Source organism: Cavia porcellus, unplaced genomic scaffold (assembly GCF_034190915.1).
Source record: "Cavia porcellus strain 051 isolate PalLab524CR breed Dunkin Hartley unplaced genomic scaffold, mCavPor4.1 scaffold_3, whole genome shotgun sequence".
Lineage (NCBI taxonomy): Eukaryota > Metazoa > Chordata > Mammalia > Rodentia > Caviidae > Cavia > Cavia porcellus.
In genome coordinates this window covers 42,403,586-42,429,183 of record NW_026947486.1, presented here as the reverse complement: position 1 = coordinate 42,429,183, position 25,598 = coordinate 42,403,586, and the positions used below count along the sequence as shown (strand labels likewise).

Here is a 25,598-nt window from a genome sequence, read left to right as displayed (position 1 = left end):
TACTTATTTATACTTATTTTATTGGTAGGAAGTAATTGGTAAGAAAGTGTTTTTCTTTCTCTTTCCTTGGTTCCCAGTATAATTTTTCTTTCAAGGATCTCAAAGCATTCTACATTCGTGTTTCTGTCTCTTTGTTTTAAATATTACTCTCTTCTATGGTTGTCTAGAAATAGCACAGTATAAATAAAGTAGAATTTTTAAAAATTAAACCAAGTAGTGAGATTTGTTTGTCTGTAAGTCTTCAGCATGACATTTACCAGTTTTCAGGATGTCACACAAGCTTTTTAAGGATAGTTATTAATAATTCTAAGCATAACCAAAAATATGTTGACTAATAAAGGAGAAATAGTTACTTCCCTTAAATTCAAGCAATGTAAACTTCAAGATTGTTTCTTTTTCAATAAAAACAAACAAAGCAAAGTCATTGTAATACCGTATATTTGGTCTTTATTATTTTCACCCTTCCATCCTTGTATTATCTTAGCCTTGTTAGCTAAATGGAATCATAGTAAAGTTTAGAAGACATGACAGTAAGAGTGCATAGTTAAGAACCTAAGCTCTGGAGCTAGACTAGCTGGATTTTAATCATGCCCCTTTACTTCCTAGTAGATTGCTTTTGAAAAAGTAACTTAATCCCGAGTGCATTTAAGTTTCTTCATCTGTAAGATAGGAATAAAAATTATTATTAAAATGGATTTAAATAAGTTGATGTCTCATAATATTTTAAAGCTCTTAAGTAGTGCATAGAACATAGGAAGTACTTAACAAATATTGGTAGCAGTGATTATAATATGAGATTATAAGGCCTGTTTTCTGGCATAATCCATTCATTTAAGAAATAGTTACTGATTACTTGCTTTGTACCAAAATTTATGCAAAGTACCAATATACAGTAATGAACAAGACAAAGTTTCTGCTGTCTAGAAGCAATGTTTGTATGACAGAATAAGTAATCTAGGATGGAGAATTTTTATCAGTCTGACAGATAATAGATATTACCTTAAAGCCAACTGAAGTCTTTTCTTTTGCTTTTTATTAATTTTTGTTTGTGTATTTTTAGCAAGTATAATGCTTCTCAGAAAGTATTTAAGTCCTCTATTCATTGTAGCTGTTATAAATAGTTTGTGAAAAAGCAGTGATAATTTAATATTTGTTTTGATTTTGGTTTTGTTTTGGAACCAGAAATCAAACTCAGGACCTCACACTTACCAGGCAGGGGCTGGGCCACTGAGCTATTTCTCCAGCTGCAAGTAATTTGACATTTAAAAACTCTTATTTTAAAACACTAGTTTAAGGAAATATTTGTTTTGTAACAGAATCTTCAGGGTTTTAAAGGATCTTTGGAGCTTTATTCCTTTATTTGAATCTTTAGTTGTATCTTTCATAAGAAGTATTTGTTTGTAAATTTAGCCTTCTGCTTTTAGTAAAGACATACACGGTGTAGAAGTTAATGAAAAGATTATTTTTTACTAAGAACTTTGCATGACATATTCCCTTATGTTAGAAATACTTCTTCATTGATTGGTTACAGTCTGAGGCCAGTAATATTAAACATTAGCCCCTACTAGAGTAGTCAAAGAGCTTTGACATAACTCTTTACGTAATTAGAAGTTGTCTTGTCAGTAGCCCCCAGGCCTCCTGCCTTTGCATTATGCATTTGTGATTGGTTTATTGTCTAGCACTTAGGTTGGTATGAATGCTACACCGGCCTAGGGGTGGAGCCAAGATGTAATTTAATGGCAGGAAAAAGGTATATCTCTTTCTCTTGCCAGTTTTAGCTTGCTGTTTGCAGCCGCCATAAGCTGCGGTCCCACCATTCCACCCTGCCTTGGAGCCAACTAAATATAGACTAAAACTTCCAAAAACTGTAAGAAATAAACTTTTCCTTTCCCAACTTTGGTCATCAGGTATTTTTTCTCAGTGACAAGTAAAAAGTAACTAAGACAGAAGTAAAACAGAATATTGAGTATTTAATATTAGAGGATTTGGGAGATAATAAAATAATGAGTCTCCTTCTTTGTTACAATGAGTAGACATACAGCCAGTGCATAAGAATATATGGATGACATAGATTGTTTTCTAGCTGTGACTTCATACATCATCAACCAAGTGGTCTTCATTTGATTTCTAAAAATTGACCTCCTTTGAGAATAAAGAATTCACTGACACACCAATGAAAGCATCAATTCTGCTCAGTAGTTATTTTTATTGTCAATTATTAAATGTTACACATCCATCTCATGTAGCATAATCCTTTTTTTCTCAGTGCCTAATTACCACTGGATAAATTTTCATTGAAATTTCAGACCACCAGAGCTTAGAAAACAAACCCTGAGGTAGAGAACATATTAAAAATCGCAAAGCTTTTCTGACAAATGTTTAACTTTCCTACCCCAAACTCATTATACTTACATTCATAATTATGTAAGGAATATTCTCTAGTTACCGCTGGAGTTTTCAATGAGTCATCTACTGAACTTGCTTGTCTTGTTTTGATCTAACTATTATCAAGCCACTGTTAGAGATTCCTAATAGTGTTGAAGTAGTCATTAGCTTTGGCTGAGGAGATAGTTCTCTTTTCTATAGTTTAGTTTGTCTGTCATTAGGCTGGGTCTGTGCATTTTCTGAACTTAAATCACCCCACCGTAGCAGGCTCACTGACTTCCATCAGAAGAAAATAATTTTCAGGCTGTGTCAAGAAGAGGCATATGTATGATTTTTAGGCAGAAAGTATAGTACATACTCAAGAGAGGAGTATGGGTATTCAGAAAAATGAGATGCATTACAGTTTAGAACTGAATACATTTATTCTTTTATTGAGGGTATGAAAAGCTAGGGATAAAACTGCACCCCCTAAAAGATACCAGCCCATTTGTAGGCATATTTTTTTGAGACAACATCTTGCTATGTAATTCAGGCTGGCCTTGATGTCACTGGGTAGCCCAGGCTGACTCTGAATTTACAGCAGCCTTTTCTGCCTCAGCCTTCCCAAATACTAGGATTACTAGTGTGCACCACCACACCTACCTAGCTGTTCTTTAATTTTTTTGAATAGGTGCTTTAAACATTCTTTGAATTTGCTCAACCTTTTGTTTACTATCTTAATTGGGTCTGTTTTTGGCCTAGTGATGAATCTGGAAGTTAAGTAGTATAAATCTGGCTAAGGACTGTTTACATTTTGACAGTCCTTATTTCATGACCAGGCTTCTATAACTTGCTTTGTTAATTGAACCAATTTATGGCCTTTTGGAAATGGATCTGGTAGGAAAAAGTATAAATCTAGCCAAAGAATATTGGCATGAGACATTTTTCAGCTAAGTCCTAGAAGTTGTGATCTTTTTCCAAGTATAACTTTTAGTAAATGATTTTCTTGTCTGTTTTCTACCTGTCTTTTATTTCTTGTGTCCTACCTCATGCTGCCCTCCTCAATACATGATTTTGTTCTCTTTTTCTTACAGGGTTCCATAACGCCTGACAGTACAACTTTTGTTTAATTAGTACATATTTGTCTAATATTTGTATCGATCACATTCATCATAGGGAATTTGTACTTATATATAATATCTTCATTCTTTTTCTTCATCCCCTTTTCCATTCACAAAAGCTTTGTTTCCATTTTTTTCCTCTTATATTCTTTTTTTTCCTTCCCCTCATCCCTTCCCATTTGAACATTTTCTTCCTACTTCCCAATATCTGTCATTCATTTTGGTCCTTATTTACACTTTTGACTTTTCATCTGAAAGTTCAACTTTATGAAATTTTTTTCTTTTTAAATGGGGGTTGTTCTTACCTAGCCAGAGGCTAAAAGTCTTGTCCCAAATGATCTAAAGGAGACATAGGCATATCTGGGTTTGGTGTTTATAAAGCCATTACTCAAAAGTATGAAGGAGAGCAGGAGTATACAAGACATTAGCCCACAACAACAAAGGGTCATGCAAAATACAGTATTTCAATGAATAGTATTCTAGCCAGATAAATTTGAACTTTATTTTTTTTCCTTTTTTTATTTAAGGAGAAAAAAGAAAAAAAAAAACAAAAAAGGTACAAGGTATACAGAATTTCAGAAAAAGTAAACAGTAGGAAATCACTAGTTAATTACATATTGTCATCTTAGAAATAGTTGTTGAAGTTACAAAATTAAAGAATATAGAGGGGACTTTCAAACAGTAAGACTGCAAACAGTTTTGTTCAATGATCCAACAAAACTCAGGATTACGGTTATCTATCTTATGCACTTAAATATATATGCAGTTATATCTTTTAGAGAACTTTCTTTTTCTTTCTTTTGTACAATGACAATTACACATTTTGGGTTTTATTACTCCCACAGTTCTTAATACTTTTTTTTGAAGAAAGTATAAATTTGAACTTTACCGGGTTGTTTCAGAAAACAGCACAATTCTTACTGATGTTTATGGCAGAGTCTGACATTGTACTGATCTATGAATATAGATCTTTTAATGCAGAAGACACATTTACATGTTTTTTAGGAATGTGCACACAATATTCTGCTCTGATAATGGGACAAGTTCTACTTGGTGCTGCTGCTAGAATTTCTAGGACCATTTGACTTTGTAAAATGGCTTTGCTCATCATTTTTACTTCTGAATTTAGTAATGAAACATTTTGCAATGTCATTTAGAGTATTTTGGTTATAGTCAGTAAGAGATTCAATGTGTCTCTCATTTTAAGTTTTATTTGTGGAATAAATGTGAAGGTCAAATAACATACCAGTGAATAACTGATCTCTGATCTGTTGATGTCACAAAACTGGGAAGTTGGCTGGTCAATCTATAGTTTTAACCCAATGCCCTTGCATCCATGGATACTATAATACATATCTTTTTGCCTGTTCTGAAGTCAACTAAGATCATAGGTTTGTGCCCTAGAGCCCCTGTGCACCATTTGGGGCTAGCCATCTTATTATAGCCCTTGCCTTTCAGTCAGTAGCAAACAAGTGAGTATCTCTTAACACAATAGTGTGGTTGCAGATCTATGTAGTAATCTGTTCCCTATTTTTGGTGATGGTGTTCTTTTTAACATAAGTATGGTATTTTTTTGTTCCCAATAAAGGGATGTTAGTTGGCTGAATTGTCCCATATCAGATGTCATCCAGGAATGTTTGTCTCAGACCTGGAATATTTATCTATATATTGAAGTTCTCTTTTATTGTGGGAGTTTTAAGAGGATGGGGTAGTTTAGAAGCTATGTGTTTCCATATCTGAGTATTAATTGGGGCTAGAGAAAAATTTTTCTATGCCTCCCCCCACTTTTTTTGCACTGGAAATCAAACTCAGGACCTCATGCTTGCCGGTCGGGTGCTGTGTCACTGAGTTATATCCCCAGCCATCCATGGCCAATTTTATGAAGAGCCTTTTTAATCATTTCCCCATAGAGGAGATAACTACCATGATAGCCCAGAAGCACTAGTACTGGGCAATTCCTAACATGTTAATGTTTTGTTAATATTTTTTGGCATACCTAGGGGGACTGAAAATCAAAACTTACTTTGGCTATAAATTATATGCATAGCTGGAGACTGCTGTTGATCTATCTATCCAGGTCAGTTTAGGCTTCTCAAGGATTATTTTTGGGGTTCTTTGCAGAGCTTCTTAACTCTTGTCTCTCTTTAGGTTTTCCTCTACTGGTTGTATCATCTGTCAGGATAGGTCACCGTCTTTGCTTGACCACATGTCTTCCCTTGGAAGCATGGGGATATTCCCCTCTTTAGTGTGCCTCATTTTAGAGCAGTGTACACTGGTCAACTCTTGTCTTCATGAGTCTAATAATGTCCCTGTTTGGGAAGTTAGGTGAGTCGCTTCAGTTGTCGGATCCTTTAGAGGGGTCTGAGTACATTCTGGATCCTAGCTAACCTTGAAGAGCAAGGGCCAAAATATTCTGTGTCTTGTTGCCTACTTGAAAGCACAAATATATTTAATATACTATGAGGTTAACAATAATTAATATCACAACTATATAGTCATCTTTACATGTATTTACTTAGTTTTTACTTTTTAGGCAGAATTTACATTTAACGGGTTTAGATGGTGTAACTGTACTGATAAGAATTAAAGGATATCTTGCAAGTTTAGGAAACACAAAATTTATTACTGAATATATAAGCAAATTTATTTTATTAATAAATTTATTACTGAATATATAAGCAAATCTCATTTATACAGTGGCAAAATGCTTATTTAGTCAAAATATAGAATGCGGTTTTTTAATATAGTGGAACACTACTCAGCCATAAAGAATAAACTGGAAACTTTTATAGATAAATGGATAGAACTCTAGACTATACCCATAAATCAAATAAATCCAACCCATATGTGTAAACATTGTATTGTCACACTTGTATGAGAAACTGAATGAGTGAATAGGGTCCAAAATATGCGATAGATATTGTGAATTAGAAAAAAACTATTCACAAGAAAAGATGAATTGTGTAAGCAAGGAAGAAAGAAAAGCATAAAAGTTAGTTAAGATAGTTATACAACTAGTTCTGTTAGTTCATTGAAAGGAAAGGTTTGTGCTAATATTGTTTGGATAAGATATGCCGATATATGCCAAGATATATGCCTATATCTTGTACTCGGAATAATTTTCAGAATAATTACTACTAAGACAATATACAATATGTGTTAATACTAATTAACTCCTACTAACCTGTTTTGAAACTTGTTTATTGTTAATTTTTTCTCCTTAAGAAAAACAATACATGTATGTCAAGTTTTAAATGGCAGCAACAAAATTAAAGGTATGCCAAATACATTGATAATTTTATATGCCTGTAATCTTGAGGTAAGATATAGTGTGTAAAAAATCATTTATTTCTACATTGCATGCATTAAACTTAACTTTAAAGTTGAGTTTTACAGCATGGGCTGTGTCATTAGTGCCTACTTATTAGTAAACCAATTTAAATAGAACATTTAAAGGATAATATGTATTTGAAAAAAAATATTAGTCTAAATCATGTTTATGTTACCAAACTTTTGAGTTTTTATGTGGGAGTCCAATCTAAACCTATTAGCCTTTAATTTGTGATGTTTTAAATGAGTTTGGTTATCTCCCCAAACCTGTATAATCAGTTTTTCATGGAAAGCTTAAAATGAGCCAGAAACAAAGGCAAGAATTAAAGGAAAAATTGATATGAACTCAAGAAATCTTGAAGAAAGCAATTGCATATACCTTAACTGATTTTTAAAACAAATTAAAAAGCAGATGAACAGACAAGGTAACGTACAGAATACATAAAACAATTGTATTTAGTCAGAGTACACTCTTAGATATATTTGCCATGTTGAATTATAATACTCTTCTATAGCTATAGGTTATATATAGTTACAGGTTTATAAGTATAGATTTTCCCTACAGTGCTATCAATTAGCTTTCTTTTCTTAATATAAATCATAGCAGCATTTCTTTTAATATTTTAAACTGTTCTGTGTACCTTTTCTGTTAACACTGTAGACTTATAAGCAACAATCAAAAGGGGAAAAGGAGCTGTAATTTGCTAGATAGGATCTTTGTTTAGTTTCATCTCCTTATAAAATCAAGTTTGAGGCTTTTTGACTGTAACGTACATTTGGAGAAGCAACCTTTTTTTTTTTAATTTAGAGTAAAAAAGCAAAACAGAAAAAGGGTAGAAATAATACACAATTAAAAAAACAGTAAGAAATCACTAGTTGATAAATTACATATTGTTATCTTAGAAGTAGTTGTTCAAGTCACAAAATCAAAGCATAAAAAGTGGACAATCAAATAATGACAGTACCCATGTTTATAGCAGCACAATTTGTAATAGCTAAATTTTGGAAATAATCAAAATGCCCATCAACCGCAGAATGCATGGAGAAGCAACCTTTTAAAATCCTCTATCTTAAATGGGTGCCAAGTTCATAAGCCATTACCTAACTGACATTTTGGGGGTAGTCATTGAGTTTAAAAAGATGGGGTGCTATTTAGGTTCCCAGGGTCATACTGCGAGAGACACCTGCCTCATCTTGGGGTCAAGTTGCAAGCACAGCATGCTTCAAACTGGGTCAGGCCACATGTGCAACCTGCCCAAACCAGGGGTTTCTCTGCATGTACAGCACCTTCAAACTGAGTTCAGGTGACATATACAGCCTGCCTAATACCATGGTTATTATGTGTGTAGGTAGCTTGCCCCATTTTTTTCAGAGTCAAAAACTACCAAGATTTTTACTAGTCTGCCCTGTTAACCCCAGAGTCATTTCCACCCTCAGTTGGCAGCTCTGCCCTGTTTCCTGTCAGACTAGTTCAGATATGCTTGCTAGTAATACACAAAACTGTCACTTATGTCAAGAACAAGTGTACTTGTTCTTGGCACATAACCATTCCAACATTTTTATTAACTGGTCAAGAAAGCAGGAAAAGAGTTGTACACAAGAAGTAGGTTTTACTAAAAATTTTGCCCCCAAATCTTTTTGACAATGCACAATGTATGTACCACTGTTTCTGCTGATTGACATACTTTAAAATTTCATTGTAGTTTTTTTCTTCTTCTTCTTTTCTTTCTTTTTATCTATGAAGAAAATGGATTTTTAAAAAATCTTTATTTAGGGATCTGTGACACACATATGGAACTCACAGGAGAGTGCAAAATTCTGAAGATGTGACTTAGTACCTAGAGATTACATATCAGGAAAAACGCAGAGGCCATAAACTTTTCCTCTCATTTGTGTCACTTGAGATTTGGACAGATGAAAGCTGGAATGAAAGAGAAGGGCCAAGAAAGGGATTGGGGCTTTCTTAGGGGAGAGAGGAAAGGTAAAAAGTAAACTATTGGTCTTCTTTTTAGGTCAAGTCCATAGACTTTACCAACTTCCTTAGATAGCATCAGTTATCACCTGAATGCTCACTTGACTATGCATGGCTTAGGACATGTTCCCACTACCCATGCAATGAAACTGTGAATTTAGGTCTTCTGATTTGGAAAAGAGGGAGAGAGGGAGGCAGAGATCAGGGGAAGGGGAGAAGGGGAGAGGAGGAAGAAAAAAGATAAACTGTGCTTCAAAGGGCAAAGGGTTGTGAGAAATGGGAAAGAAGAAAAAAATATAATGAAAAGCCTTTAGGCTGAACTTAACCAAAATCGCCTTCTTGATGTCTCGTTTTACCTCCTGGGTGGTTCACTAAGTGAAACCTCACTACTCTGTGTCTGTGAGTTTCACAAATTTAACCCACTCCACTCTAGCAGGATCATTGATTCCTGTCACAGAAAAAAAATTTTCAGGTAGCATAAAAATAAAGGCATTAATAATAATGAGTAGAATTTATTAGGCAAAAAGAGTATACTACACCCTCAAGAGGCCAGTGTGGTTGCTCAGAAAAATGAGAATATATTTATACTGAATACATTTACACTTTTCTTTAGGAGATGAAAAACTAGAGGGAAAAGCCTGCCCATTCATTGTTTCTTCTCCTTCAAAAGAGTACCAGCCCATTTACAGGCATGTTTATTTTTAAATAAGTGATTTAAATATTCTCTGGATTCACTCAATCTTTCATTTGTTCTCTTCTTTGGACCAGTTTAGAGCCTTCTAGTGATGAGGCTGACAGAGAAAGAATATAAATTTGACCAAGGATTGTTGACATTGGGGTAGTGCTTATCTCAGAGCCAGGGCCCTATGCCTTATTTCATTTACTTTTTATTTGAGCCAATTTATGCCTTTTTAATAGCAAGCCTGGAAGAAGTATAACTCAAAACATATTGGCTTGAGGCTTCCTTGGGTGACAACAAGAAGCTGCAGTCTTTACAGAATATAATTTTTAGGTGTAATTTCCTTGTCTCCTTTTTATCTTTTATTTCTTCCCTCCTATCTCATACCTCTCTCTGAACCTGTACTGAGTTACTACTTTAGGAAGAAGACATTTACCCTGTAATCCATAGTTTTGCAAAATAGATACCACTCTGTTTTATTTTTTCTCTCAACATACATTTTGTCCCAAGTAGCTTCTTTCGAATCTGACTCATATTCTGTGAGTTAGTACATTTCTTGCTATGAAAATTTAGGAAAGTTTATACAATCAGAATTCTTAGGTAAATTTTTAGTAGTTAAGGAAAAGATGAAACTGCTACCTGTACTAAAGGACTTTTTTTCTTTTTTCTTTTATTCTTCCTTTTCTGATCAAAACCCAATGGGGTTTCCATTCATGAAAGGAATGAGCACTTGTGCTGTTGCTTCATGCTTGACAACCTTTTCTAGTAATAAGTAAAACATATGTTTAACTTACTAATATAGTTACTTAAATATCTGAAAACTTCCCAATTAGGCTACTTCTTTCATTGTACTTTCTTTATAGTCTTCCAGTGCTCTGTTCACATGACTATCAACCATAAATATTCAATTGCAGCACATTTGGCCACAAGACTCTTCTCCTTCAGATCATGCTATCAAATTGAGTATTGTTGCATATAAGCAGTACAGTTTGTGACTGTCAGTTATATACTTTTGAATCACATGTGTCACATGTATGTAGTTGCATGCCCTATAACAATGTTCTAGTCATCAAAAAACAATATGTGTGGTGTTGGTCCCTAAAGATTATAAATAGAGATGGAAAAATGCATATTGTGTGGTAAACACATAGCTGAAGAAGAGGCAATCAAGAAAATTGCACAAGTTGTAAAAGAACAATCTTCAAGAAAATTCCATTGAGATTTTTAGCAGAAGCTTTTAGAGATTTCACTAAGCTCCTTAAAAAGTTGAAAACATGCACTTGAACATTGAACCACTAATACAGAAGAATAGTTGTGGTACAATATTGCTTACAAGCAAATCTGTTATGAGAAAAATAAAAGTCAAGCAAACCACCATGCACATATTTCTGAAGAGTGGCACTTTCTCAGGATGAGTTTCAGGCAGGTCCTGTAGGAATAGTCCAAAAGAAAGTGTTGCTCCTAAAGACCTTATAGTGGAATAAGATGTGGAGGTGGAAAACAGTGACACTGGTGTTCTTGACCGTTCTTTGGCTTAGGTTAATATGTGCCTTTATGTATCAGGTTTTAGGAAAAAATGTTTTTAAAAAGTTTAAAATAGAGAACTCTTTATAGAATAAAGATATAAAAAAGTATTTTTGTACAACTAAATAATGTTTTGGGATTTTAAGATATTATTTCAAGTATCAAAAAGTTTTAAAAAGTTAAGAAAGAATTCAGTATAGCCTAAGTGTAAAGTCTATAGTAGGTAACACTGATGTGCTAGACCTTCACATTCACTCACCAGTTACTCACTAACCCAGCCAGAGTATCTTGTAGTTATGTAAACTCCATTCATGGTAACTTCCCTGAACAACATTTTTTAATCTTTTATATTTTTCCATGATTAGATATGTTTTTATACAGTTGTTACTGTGTCAAACTTGCCTACAATATTTAGCACAGTAACAGTATATACAGGTTTTTAACCTTGCAATAATAGGCGATACCTCATAGCTTATGTGTGTGGTAGACTATACTATCTAGTTTTGTATAGGTATACTCTATGATATTCATAAATGAAATCACCTATCTACATATTTATCAGAACATATACTTGTTATTAAGCAGTGCATGACTATATTTTTTTGGCCTATTGTGCTAGAAGTGTGATGTATTGTCTTTTTGTGTACAAGCAGATATTCTTTTCTTACTTGTCCAGCTTTGTGACAATTATTGAACTCTATTTGCTACCAAATAAATGAACATTTAAAAATTGTCAGTGTGGAGATTCAGTACATGAAGTATTCGGTGAACCTCCAGGATGTTAATAAGAATTTGTTTTCATATGTGTGAGAATAGATAAATTATTGAATGAGCATATATTAAGCATTATTCTCAATATCAGGTAAGTTTCCTTTTCTGGTATCTTCTTTTTCTCTGGGCTATCATGTTTTCCATTACTTTAATCTCCTTAGGCAGCTCTGTGACATTTTCAAACTTTTTCTTTTAAACTCATTTCTAGAAAAAATTTTATGTTATCAAAGGCCTTGATGAGCCAGTTTGAGTTCGTTTTGTTCCTTGTATGTTTTTTCCTTAATCTAATTGTTCCCTTTAATTATGACTGTATAATTCCAATATATATTTGAAACCTTTGTAAAAACTTGTGATGAAAAACTTGTGATGTAAAAACTTTATGAGAAATCATACTAACTTGCTACTAGTTTTATGTTGTAATGAGGCTTAAAATGTCAATTTCGTGCTTTAAATTTGATATTGTTTATTATGTATTTTGTTAGCAGTGAAGAAAAATAGTTTTGCTCAGACTTTTATAAATACTTCTGTAGCATTCAATTTTAGAGAGCTTTTGTTGTCTTGATATAATCATTACCATTATATTTTAAAATACCTTTAAATTTGTATTTACTATGAAAGTGATAAACACAAGAGTTAAAGAATTTTGTAGTATCTGCCTATGTCTTAGGGAGGCTTAAAGAAAAAAAAATTTAGGTGTTATCTATTAGTCACTTCTGAAATTGTGACTCTTGGTGAAAAAACTTCATTTTTTAAAATCATCATTTGATGTCTTTTCCTATCATGTGATTACTGTTTAGAGAATACTTTTTCAAATAACTCAGTTTTATGCATCCTTTTTTATCATTTCCTACATTACTCATCCTTACTTTTTTTAACAGGCGAAAATAATTATTTTCAATACACACAAATCTGCTTGATAAATACACTCAAACTGTTCAGTCTAAAAATTCAAAGAAAAATAATTTATTTCAAAAAATAGCTAACCAAACAGTATAGACTTGAAACTTAGGGAAAAATTCTTCAGTGGTTCTTACTTTGAACACTAATATTGAAACTAATACTCACTGTTAGCCCAACCTTTATCTTTGTAAAATTAATTTTATTGGTATACTTTAGATGTACACAATGATGACAGTCATTGTAAGGAATTTGTACCTTTATGTAGTGTATCTTGATTCTTCTTTATTCTCCAATCCTCTCTCTACTCTTCAACCCCACACTTCCCCCATTATTTACAAAAGGTTTGTTTCTGATTTTTAAATTACTTTAATTGGTACATTTTAGATATCCATAATGATCACATCCACCATAGGAAATTTGTACCTGTACATAATATGTCTTGATTCTTCTTTTTCTCCCAATCCTATATCCTGCCTTCAAACCATCTTTCCCTCCTTATTTACATTCTTTACCTTCTGCTTTGTCCTTTTCCCTTCCTCTCCCCCTTCTCTCATTTCACTTCCCATTTGAACATTTTCTATTTCCCAATATCTTTTGGTCTTTGTTTACCCTTTCAGTTTCTCACACCAGAGGAAAAAATATGATATTTAAATGTATATGTCCAATTTATTTTGCTTGAATATATTCTCAAGCTGCATCCATTTACCTAGAAATGACTCACGTTTGTACTTCTTTATGGCAGAGTAGTACTCCATTGTATAAAAAATCACATCTTCTTTATCCATTTGTCAGTGGACATTTGGGCTATTTCCAAGGTTTAAACCTATTACAAATTGTGCTGCTATAAACATGGGTGTATGTATATCACTGTGGTATGACAATGTTTATTCATTTGGGAAGATACCAAGAAGGGGGATTGTGGTCTTGATTGGTGTTTCTGTGCTGTGTTATCTGTTTTACCCTGTTGAGTTAGGGTGAAAATGAATAGCTGATAAATAGGTAACTGTAATTCAGTCTCAAGCTAATGACTATCTTTTTCTAGCTTTAGATAACTCTTGTCTTTCAGGACTCCCATTGGGAACCAAAAAAGATTGTTGTGACACACAAACATATTAAATGAAAAAGCATAATAAAAAACTTATTTTTATAGGAATAAGTAGAGTATGTGTGTGAGGGTTTACATGTATAAGACTACTGTCCCTAGGCTACTTTAAATATACAACATGGCAAAAATACAGAAAGCAAAAGTATAGTACTTCATATTTTATACTACACACACACATACACAATCATAACTGGTAAAGCATTTTAAAAGGAAATAAGGGATTGATTTTAAAACTTATTGTTCCAAACTATCACAAGAATAAATGTGACTTAGTACATTAAACACAAACTGGGGCATTTCAGCTACTCTTCCATTTCATCAGTTTTTCTATCTTATTTTTCTTAACGGAATAATGGTAAAAATGCCATTTCTCCATATATTTAGAAACACTCTCTTCTGTAAAAACCTTCTGAAGCATACCCCAGAATGTATTCAATAGACATAGGAAAGTTACGAGTAAGAACAAGAAAATTAAATTATAGCTTAAAAGTACATAAAATGTCATCACTTCATTCAACAAAATGTGTTCTACAGTTGTATGAACTGTGCATTAAGCTGTAAAGGAGATGACTTTGGCTATAGTTTCATTACTTCTTCCTCCTCCTCCTTGTCTTCCTTAGAAAAACAGCTGGATTTAGATCAGAATAAGTATGACTGAAAAATTGCATTTTTGTTGACATTTTTAATAACCATACCTCCGTTTGACATTGTTAATGTCGGTAGCCCTACTTTCCCAACACAGTATTGTAACTCTGTTCTCCCTTAAGTTTGGTTTTGACTCTAAAATTAACTACAAAAGTGGCAACACAGAAATATTTTTTAAAATTTATTTTGAAAGTATACAACAGAACAAGACAGAATAAAGCCAACTAAGATCTTACAGTGAAATTGGTACAGAACTTCACAGCAGGTTACTGGGATAACAGTAATAGGTATCACAGTATATTTTGTTATCTTTATGATAGTTGTTCTTTCAGCCACGTATATCAAAATGAGATGAAATATAGAACACTATAGAACTTATCAAAACAGAATATTGAATAGAGCAGTACCATTAATCAGAAAAGAGCAAAGCAGTAATAAAAATATTTGCCTTCAAAGAGATGGTAGAAGGAAGTCCCCCTTATTTGATATGTCAGTCTCCCAGGAGATACTCAAATTTCTGGTTCCCAGTTGTTAATGGGCAGCGGGGGGAGAAGGGGGGAGAAAGGGGATAGGGGAATGGGATATTTGGCTCTAGGCCGTGCATCAGCATCAGTAGGTTCACTATTGCTTAGCAAGGAGGCAGGCTGGTTGTTTGGTTTCACAGCATCCTAAGTTCCAACATGGTGCGGATCTCAGGAGCTGCTGCTGGTTCTCTCCCTGGAAGGGCTGCAGTTTGCCAGACCACCACCGCTTACCACGGAGGGGAGGTACTTGCTTGGCTTCCCAGTGTCCTAAGTTCCAACATGGCGTGGATCTCAGGAGCTGCTGCTGGTTCTCTCCCTGGAAGGGCCGCAGTTTGCCAGACCACCACCACTTACCAGGGAGGGGAGGTGCTTGCTTGCCTTACCAGTGTCCTAAGTTCCAGCATGGCGTGGATCTCAGGAGACACCACTGGTTCTCCCCCTGGAAGGGCTGCAGTCTCCCACACTGCCACTGCTTGCCAGCCTTCACAGAAATATTCTTAAAATTTGATGTATAATTTTATAGTTTAATAGACAAAAGATGAGTGTCCTTGCCACTATCGATAACTTTTTAGCAGTATGAATGTTACTGTAGTAGGAAGGAAGAAATGTAAGAGAATAAGTAGCTCCAAAATATCTTGAGTTTGAAAATATTAGCCTTAGATACACAGTAAAAGATATATTTATAATGTGCTCATGTATTTCTCAAGTATTTATATAAATGTACAAAACTGATCTATGGTTAAATTTGAAATGACGTTCCTTCTTTGTTTTCTCTTTCAACAGTTAAAAGATATTGATGCTCGGAAAATTGTAAAAGCAATGCTTTCTTATGTATGGCCCCAAGAAAGGCCAGATTTACGAGCTAGAGTTGCCATTTCCTTGGGATTTTTGGGTGGCGCAAAGGTAAGAATAGGAGAATCATACATTGTTTTATGCTATGCCTAATATTTAAGGATTGCACTATAATAGAATAAATGCTGTGACATTTTCTAGTTATGAACCTGAACTAATACAAGGCACTATTGGCAGAACATTGCCAGCTTTTAAGACCCTCATTTAATTTGTGTAATTATGCTGTAAGTAGAAATTATGTGGTAATATCTGATCTATATCTGGATCATATGTCATAATTTCCTCAGCTTAGAAGAATCTGCTCCTAAAACCAGTATAAAACCACTATAACAGATATAAGGGACACTGTAAAAGATTCTTCAGAATCTTGTTGACTCTTATTTAATACATATTATCTCATAAGTATGGTTTCCAGTTCCAAGTAACTTGGAAATAACGACATGAAAGACATTTTAGACAGATCAGTAGCCTTAAGTAGTAAATAACAGTTTAATATCAAGGAGAAAAAAAGAAAAAACTGAGAAAAAAGCCATGATGCCTGGATAAATTCAAAATAAGATTCATGTATATTTCAGCCATCATTTCATTTTTTCATTGTTCTATAACACAAAATTATAATGATTTCTCTTAAGTTTTAAAATTTTTGTTTTTAATTTATTTAGATTTAAAGTCAGGGAAGTATACATATAAAAATACAATGTGTTGTAATGATCATGAACATGGTGTCTAGAATCAGACTGCCTAGTTTCTGCCACTAATCTTGTAACCTTGGGAAAGTTGCTTAGTTTCCCTGCCAGGTTTGTAAAATAGGTTTGTGATATGGATTAAAGTGACATATGAAAGGCTTAGATTGTACAACATAATGTAAATGTTAGAAATAAAAATAAATTTAGATTCCTAAGTATATGGTTTAAAGTGCTTTAAATATAAATGAAATTTGGCTATACTTTCATTATTTCTCTTTAAGGATTATTTTTTTTTTCAAACCCAGGTCTCAATACTTCTTTTTTACATCACGTGTGTTCCTTTTTATTAACTCGTTCTTTTTCCTACTTAAAATATATATTGGGAACTTATACAGTGTACTGTTTTGGGTACTGACGAGTATTCAAATATGAATAAAGCAAAATTTTCCCTTGGTATAAAACAAATTTTATTCTTATTATCATAATGCTAGATAAGTTACAAATAATTTAAAGAAATGCCAGCCAAGACTTGGAGTGTGGTTCAGTGTCTGAGCACTTGCTTAGTATGAACAGAGTCCTAGGACTATTCTAGCACTGTTCGCTCCCCACCCCAAAGTACCAAATGTTTTGTGGGATTTCAAAGAAAAGAAGAAGGAAGCATCATGAAAAGTTCTGCAAAGGAGATGACATTTTAGATAGCCTTGATTAGTGAGTAGGATTGTTATTGGTATAGGAATAATTTGAATGATGGCCTAGAAAAAGAATATACATAGTAATCCTAGAGAAGTGAATAGTTCATCTTGGTCTTAGGGAAGGGAAAATTTTTCAGAAGAATTGGAGGTAAGCTTGGAAAGATATGAGTTCCTAATATGAGATATCTTAACTATAAAAACTTAGTTATTTGGGAAATAGGAATCTCTACTTTTAAAGTTCAAAACTAGTAAATTTAGAGCTGTGCTTTAGGAAGTTAATCTGCTCTGTTGTAGAAGGTGGGTTAAAGTAGTGAAAGATTTGAAATAGGAATACCATTAATTTCAGTCAGCAAATACTTACTAAGTAAATATGAGGCCAGTGTAACAGTGTAGATAAGCAGTAATATCAGTTTGTTCCAGAGTGTAGATATAAATGGTAATATAGAAAGAAAAGATGCCACAGATTTATAGTAGTCAGCAAGACTTATAGCAATTGGTTAGTTATTAGATGTGCACTTTTAAAAAGTTTAATAAAGAAAAGTAAGTCCAGAACTCTTGTCTGGAGTATGAAGATCTTAGTTTTGGAAATGCTAAAGTTTGTGATACTAGTAGAACATCTAGATATGGCAATTCAGTTGGTTATGTAAACTGTAAGACAAACTCAGGAAGTACCATAGAGTTAGAGAGATTAAAATTTGATATACTAGCTGGGCTTGGTGGCTGGTGCTAATAATCCCAGCGCCCTGGGATGGTGAGGCAAGAGGATTCCAAGTTGAAGTTCAGCCTGGGCAACTTAGAAATTTAGTGAGACCCTGTCTCAAATCAAAATAGAAAAAGACAGCTTTATGAAAGCCCTGAATTCAATGACCTGTACCACAAAAAAAGGAAGATAGTTGAAACAGTGCAAATTAAATTAGTTCACCAAGAAAAAGAACAGAAATAAATGACTCAGGTAGAACCTTTGCTCTGTAGGCAAGCAAAATAAGAAATAAAAGAAACTGGTAGGCAGTGAAGGAAGAGGCAAAAGCAAAACCAAAATAATTCACCATCAGATTCTCCATTTTCACATCACCTTTCTCGTCTATGCACTCTGTTGAGTATCTGCCAGTGAATCTGACTGAATACTGAAAAGAGTACTTAAACCAACATGCTGAATTATAGATCAAGAATCACATATTTCATTCCATTTAAGCTGAACAGAAAACATAAAATTACAATTAGCTTATTTTGAAATTCTTTAACTTTCAGATTTATTTTTAATACAGTACTAGTTGCTAGATTGTCTTTTACATACAAATTACTTAAGGATAAAGATGATACTGAGCTCTCAGGCAAAACAAGATCGCAAATTTGCCTTTATTCCTTTATTAGCTGAATGTAAACACCTTGCTAACGAGTTACAGGCAGGTGAAATTTTATACTTCTTTGACTTGAAGAGGACATGAGTACCATAACTAGCAAAATGGAAAAGTTGTAAGTAAGGAAATTTCTGTTAGGGTTTATTTTTAGATTATGTTCCAGTCCTTCAAAAATACACATTTCTGTTGCTTGGTAACAGGTCGATATTCACATGTGAACTCTAGATCTAAACTAACTTCCTTAAGGACTAAAAAAATTGTTACTTTGAGACAAGATATTGCTATGTATTTGAGATTAATCTTGAACTCAATCTATAGTCCAGGCTGTCCTTGTACTCACTGTCATCCTCTAGCTTCAGGTTCCTGAGTGCTGGGATTATAAGCACGTGCTGCTATGCCTGTTGCTGGGACTGAAATATTTTTAGAATAATAATATTTGGTTCATTAAGCAGCAAAAAAACGCTTCTTGCCCTTTTTATAAGATCAAGTACAATCAGCAAATACTAACTACACACAAGAATAGAAAATACTGTATTAAACTGTGTAAACTGAAACTAGCAAACATTATATAATAAGTGGCTACTAGTACTTTCAAAGGTTGCAAAAATAATTTTCTTTTTAGTAAGCATAGACTAATATGAGACATGGAGAGGTTAGCAGTAGCATAAACATTTCAAACAACATTTTTCCAGCTTCTGGACTGTCCTCAGTTTAAAGGTAACTGTTATGGTTTGTGTCTAGATATCCCTCTCAAAGCCTCATCTGATCATAGGGAGTTTTTGTTTTGTTTTGTTTTGTTTTGGGGTTTTTTTTCGGAGGTGACTTAATCTAAAATGTGTGATAAATTTGGAGTGCAATCTTGAGATTTAAGTGTGGGTGATGATGGTTTAGTACATTGACTGGATTGGCACCGCCCTAATCTTGGAAAACTGGATACAGCATGAGGGATACCAGAAGCTTATCTCGCTGTCTCTTGTTGCTTTTGCTGTCTTCCCTTGTTTGCTTTTTCTTTCTTCTGCTGTCATAATCTATTGCTCCTCTGCCATGTGCCACCCTGCGTTGGAGCCAGCTGATTATGGACTGATATCTCTACAACTTGTGAGCTAGATAAACCTTTTTCTCTTTAATTTTGGGTGTCAGATATTTTGTCTCAGCAACAAAAAAAAGTAACTAAGAAGTGACCATTTTTCCAAATATTAAAAAATTGATTGTTGCTTATTTTTAGCAGTATTGCATGTGTGTTTTGTAATTGAAGTGCAAAGCTAGATTGTTACTGCCTTCACTCCTTGCCTATATTTTTCTCAAACCTGATTGCATGCTTTGACATATAAGCACTTTGAACTAATCTAGGACCCATTATACTCCGTTCTATCTCTTGTATGTATTCTGGAAATTTTTATACAAGGTTAAAGAATCTTCTCAGCTTTAAAGACCATCTGTCTTAGCTGTCTGTGTAGCAGTGTTTGTATTATGACTAGTCCTGAAGAACAGATGAGTAAAGGGGAAGCAAAAGAAATGTCAAATGAAAAGAAGAAAAGGAAAAATGTTCTCATGTTTGATGTGTAGTACCATAGCATACTATCTACTTGCTTGATTACTTGTGAATGTCATTTTTTAAACAAAAGAACAAAAAGATACAGAATTTCAGAACAACATGATAGGAGGTTAACAATGGTTAATATATTGCATATTGTTATCTTCAAGTAGTTGCTCAGATTTCAAGATATAAGCCTGAAAAAATGATCAAACAGTGAAAGCACAGTGAAAGATGAACTAACAGAGATTAGTAGTATAAAATGAATTCAAGATATAGTATGTATATCTTCAGGGATGTAACTATTATATAAAGTAAGGAGTAATAAATATCTTGAGTATCCATTTATTAACAACTGTGTACAAGGTACTGTGCTATGCAGCTGGGAATAAATATAAGTAAAATAAAGTATAATGTGTGCTTTGCCCTCCTGGAGTCATAAAGCACAGGAGAAAAAAATACACAAATAATGAAAAAAAATACCTATGATATGACAAAACCATGCAACGAGAGATACAAATGAAGCTCTGTAGAAGTACCAGTGATTAGGCCCTTGGGAAAGGCTTTATGGAGAAGCTAATATTTTGCAATAATTATTTTTTATATGTAAATTTAAAAGTTGCATGTACTTCTTGCCTAACTTTGATTTTTTGAAAATTTTTGAAAAATACTTCTTAAAGTGAGACAGTGCTACCCAATTATATATAAAATTATATATAATTTTATACCCTGGGTATATGTAATTAGTAGATTTATATTTTAGAGAAATTTTAAGTTTATAGAAAAAGGACAGTAAATACAAAAAGTTCTTATATATCTCTTTCCTCCCATATGTGTGATTTTTTTTCTGTCATTAGTATATTAGTATGGCATATTTACTAAAATTCAGGAGCTAATTATTCATAAAAGTACATTTTTTTACAAAAGTTCATATTTTACCATTGAAATTCACATTTTGTATTGTACAGTTATGTGGTTTTGGGAAACTATATAATGTCACACATCCTGTAGCATATCATCGAAAAGAGTTGCATTGAGTTAATAATCCCATGTGATTTACTTGTTCATGCCACCTTCCTCTTAAATTCCTAACAACTATTATTTTTACTATGTAGATTTCATTTTTGTACGATGTAATATAGTTGGAGTCTTGTAGGACATAACCTTTCAAGTAGATTCTTTCACTTAGCAATGTGCATTTCAGATTCTCTTATATCTTTTAGTTTTATAACTCATTTCTTTATATTACTGAGTAATATCCCATCATATGAATATAACAATGTTTACCCAATCCCCTATGAAAGTCATCTTGATTGTTTCCAGATTTTGACAATTATGAATGAAGCTGTAATAAACATTTGTATACAGCAGCAAGGAAAAAAAAGTCCTGAGAATGAAAAGACATCCAACAAAATGGAGGGAAAATGTCTGTAAATTACTTTTCCAACAAAGGATTAAGATGTAGAATATATTGAGAACTCACAAAACTTAATACAAACAAATCAAATAGCCCAATCAGTAACTGAGCAAATGAATTGAACAGGCATTTCTCAAAAGAAGTGCAAATGGCCAGTAAGTATATGGAAAAATGTTCAACATGTTTAGCCATTAGAAAAATGCAAATCAAAACTACATTGAGATAACTGTTTTGCCGTAGTCAACGTGGCTATCATCAAGAAATGCACAAAGCAATAAATGCTGGAAAGAATGCAAGGAGGTGTGTCTATGTGGAAGGAACACTTCTATGCTTTTGATAGGAATGTAAATTAGTACAACCACTATGGAATTGATCCATGCTTGTTTATAGCTGAATGTGCTCTTAAAAAACTAAAAATAGAGCTACCACTTGATTTAGCTATAGCATTCCTTGAAATATACCTGAAGGAATTAAAGTTAGCATACTCTAGGGATACCTGCATACTAATGATTTTTGCAGCACAATTCACATTGTTCAAAATATGGAACCAACTTGGGAACTCATCAATAAATGAATATAAAAAATGCACTTTGTGTGTGTGAGTGTGTGTATGTGTGTGTATCTGCATATAATGCAGTGTGTATATAGTGGAGTATGTGTATACATGTAATAGAGTATTCCTCAGCTATAAAGAATAATATTGTTACTTGCAGGAAGATGTACTGAACTGGAGATTATCAGTTAAGTGAAATAAGCCAGCCTTAGAAATATATTGCATGTCCTCTCTAATATGTAGAATTTAAAGAAAATTGCATGAAGATAGAAAGGAGACTATTATTAGACAATGGGAAGATAATAAAGGGGGAGCGTAGTGAAGGAGAATGGTGAGTGGATATAATCAAAATATATACATTTAAGCCCAGTATCTTATAAAATGAATAGGCACTAAAAAAATTTAATTAAACAAATTGTTGTGGGTTTTTACATAATCCTAAGTTTTCCATTATTTGTGTAAGCACAGAGGAGGGCAATTACTGGGCCATATGGTAATGCTAGTTTTTAATAAACTGCCAAACCATCTTCCTTGGTGGCTGAACCACCACTAGCAATGAATGAGAGTTCCTTTTTCTCCACTTCCTCACCAACATTTAGTGTTGTGTTGTAAATTTTGACCATTCTGTTACACATGTAGTAGTATTTCATTTTTGTTGTAATTTGCATTTTTGTCCTAATTTCTTCTCTGCAGAACTTTTTTAACAGTTCTGTAAAGTACATGTACTGGCAACAAATATTAATCTTATTAATCTTGTTAATTTTAATTGTCATGTTGCCTATATATATACCTGGACTGGACAGGTAACTAGATCATAGTCAGTGAATTGATCCATGCATGTTTATAGCTGAATGTGCTTAGAAGGTGGGGTCCTTTTGGAGAGATGGTTCATTGTGGATGTGGCTTTGGCAGGTCTTTCTCCCATGGGTGCTCTTCCTGTGTCCTCTACTACTTTGCCATGAAATGAGCACCTTCACTCCATTACACCCCTCTGTCATTACCTTTCTGCCTTGGAGTCAACCAACCATGGACTGTAACCTCTGAAACTGTGAGCCAAGCAAAACATTTGTCCTTTAAGTTGTGTCAGATATTTTATCCTAGAAATGGACAAGCTGGTTAGTATTCTCAACTTTTGATGTTTTAGAAAGTATTTTTCCTTCAAAAGGGAGATTCCACTGGGTATAAAATTCTAGGTTACAAGATTTTTTTCTTTGAATAATTTAAATATTTTACTTTACTGTCTTCTTGTTTATATGGTTCCTAAACAGAAATATTTTCCCTTGTCCTTCTATATATAAGGTATTTTCCTCTAGGTTCTTTTAGTATCCTCAATGTGATTTTCTGCAATTTGAATATCTTATACCAAAGTGTAGGGTTGTTTAATAATTTTCTTTTTTGGTCTTCTCCTACCTTCATGCAGCTGTGGTTTAGTGTTCTCAATAATTTTAAAAATTCTCATTACTTAAATATTTCTTTTTTTTCTTTTTCATCTGGAATTCCCTGTATACATGTGGTATACTTTTTTTGAGACAGGGTCTTACGAGGTAGTTCAGTCTGGCCTCAAACTGTGTATCCCAGACTAGCTTCAAATTCACAACAGTTCTTCTTTAGCCACCTGGGATTATGGGAGTATGCCACCACGCTCAGACCTGTTACACCATTTATAATTGTCTTGTAATTTGCTTTTTTTTTTGGTACCGGGAATCGAAATCACAACCTTGAGCTTGCCAAGCAGGTGCTTAGACCACTGAGCTAAGTCCCTGGTTCATCTCCTAATTCTTGAACGTTGTTTTCTACTCTTTATTTTTATTCTTTGCTTTTCATTTTGTGATGGTTCTGTAAACATCTTCAATCTGAGTCTTTCCTTTGTTGTGTCATGTCTGATATTGAGCCCCTAATCACATTCTTTTTATTCAACAAACTCATGTTTCCAAAGGTAATATGTATTAAAAACGAGTCATATATATGTACAAGAAATTATAAGAAATGATCATGGTTAGATACAGATGCAAAATAATACCCACTAATCTCAGGATGTGAACATAATAATGTAATGTGGTAGCTCAACATTATATCCAGTATATATAAGCTGATAAAATATTAGTTGAATATGTACAGTATTAGTTAAACTTAAAATTGTATTACCTTTTATTTTCCTTTAATATTTATATGTACATTCCAATGTAACAATATATATTTATATCTTAATAGAGCATAATAGAATTTGTAGCATGTATGTTTCAGGTTATACAAAGTTAAGAATGTTTCCCTTTAAGAAGAAGTAAATGTAGATAAATTGCTAAAACATTTAATTGACAAAAGTTTAATATCAACTTGCTTAGAAAAGTGGATAAAATGATTGAAAAAGAGAATCATAAAATTGTCATCTAGTCTCCCTACTGATCTGAATCTACAGAAGACTATGTTAAGTGAGAAACAAAACTGACCAAGAGGATATATGCTGTGTTAAAAATCTGACTTGTAGGAAAACTAGTTGCTTGGCCTAGATTTAAAGCTAATTACAAAATCCATTTTCTTAATGGTCCAGAATCAATTCTTCTAACTCAGCAAAGCTTTCTGAAATTTTTACATTACAGACAACAAATATTGTCATTGGCTAATCAGCACTATAGTTTTATACCTCTATATAAATGCAATTCTTTTTAAATTTGCCACACGTGAACAAGTCTGGATCCACCTATAAAATATGGAACAATTGACAAATTTGTGTCATCTTTGTGCATGCACCATGCTAATCTCACTACAGTTTTAATCAGTATGCTACCAAAGCAAGCACCCATCATAGATACCTTCATTTATGTTAGTGTTTATTATTTCTAGCATAATCTTTTGATACTTTCATAAAGCTTTCTTCTCTCTGTTTATACTATCACCATTTTGTATCACATCCACTTTTTTTCATTAGAGCTTTTAGCTTGTTAACCATAGTCATTTTAAATTTCTGGTCTGATAATTCCAGAATCTCTGCTTTATCTGAGTCTGGATCTGATGGTTATTTTGTCTAATGAGATTGCTTACTACTTTGTAGTTGCTTGCCTTGTAACTTTTTAAAAATCTGGACATGATATATTAAATAAAAAGTACTGAGACAAATAGACATTAAGCATGAGGTTTTATGTTTATGTGGCTGGAAGTTAGCTGTGTTTAATGTTTATTGTAGCTGTCTATCAGCATAAAGTTTTCTGTACTATTCCTATTTTTTTGTTCTTCCTGTTGTCATTGAGTTTTACTAGAAACTCTTTTTAAGGTTTTGGATCTTACTTGGCCTTGCAGGTTGTAATTCTGTTATTACAACAGAATAACAACTATAACTCTTGTTACAGTTGTAAGGAGGGTAGAGACAATCCTATAATCTTGTGATGCCTCAAACAGTAGTGAGCCTGCACCCCTAGGATATGACCCTCACAAATGCTTCTCAGATTTCTATTCCTCATTTAAGTGAGACAGCAAAGCAAATTTCAAGATGGCTTTTGGAGACAACAAACTATGTTCAAACTATAGCATATGATAATTTTACTTTGTTCGTTAAATCTGTTCTCCAGTTAGTGTC

General features: G+C 33.3%; 1 protein-coding gene across 1 annotated transcript in view; it reads left to right on the top strand.

Moving 5' to 3' along the window:
* The window catches only part of Abcb7 (ATP binding cassette subfamily B member 7), a 171,914-nt gene that overhangs the window by 95,353 nt on the left and 50,963 nt on the right, over positions 1-25,598 (top strand). Inside the window, exon 4 of the mRNA XM_003470979.5 lies at positions 15,719-15,838. Within this exon, the coding sequence (XP_003471027.1) occupies positions 15,719-15,838 (120 nt within the window). The remainder of the gene's footprint in view (positions 1-15,718; positions 15,839-25,598) is intronic.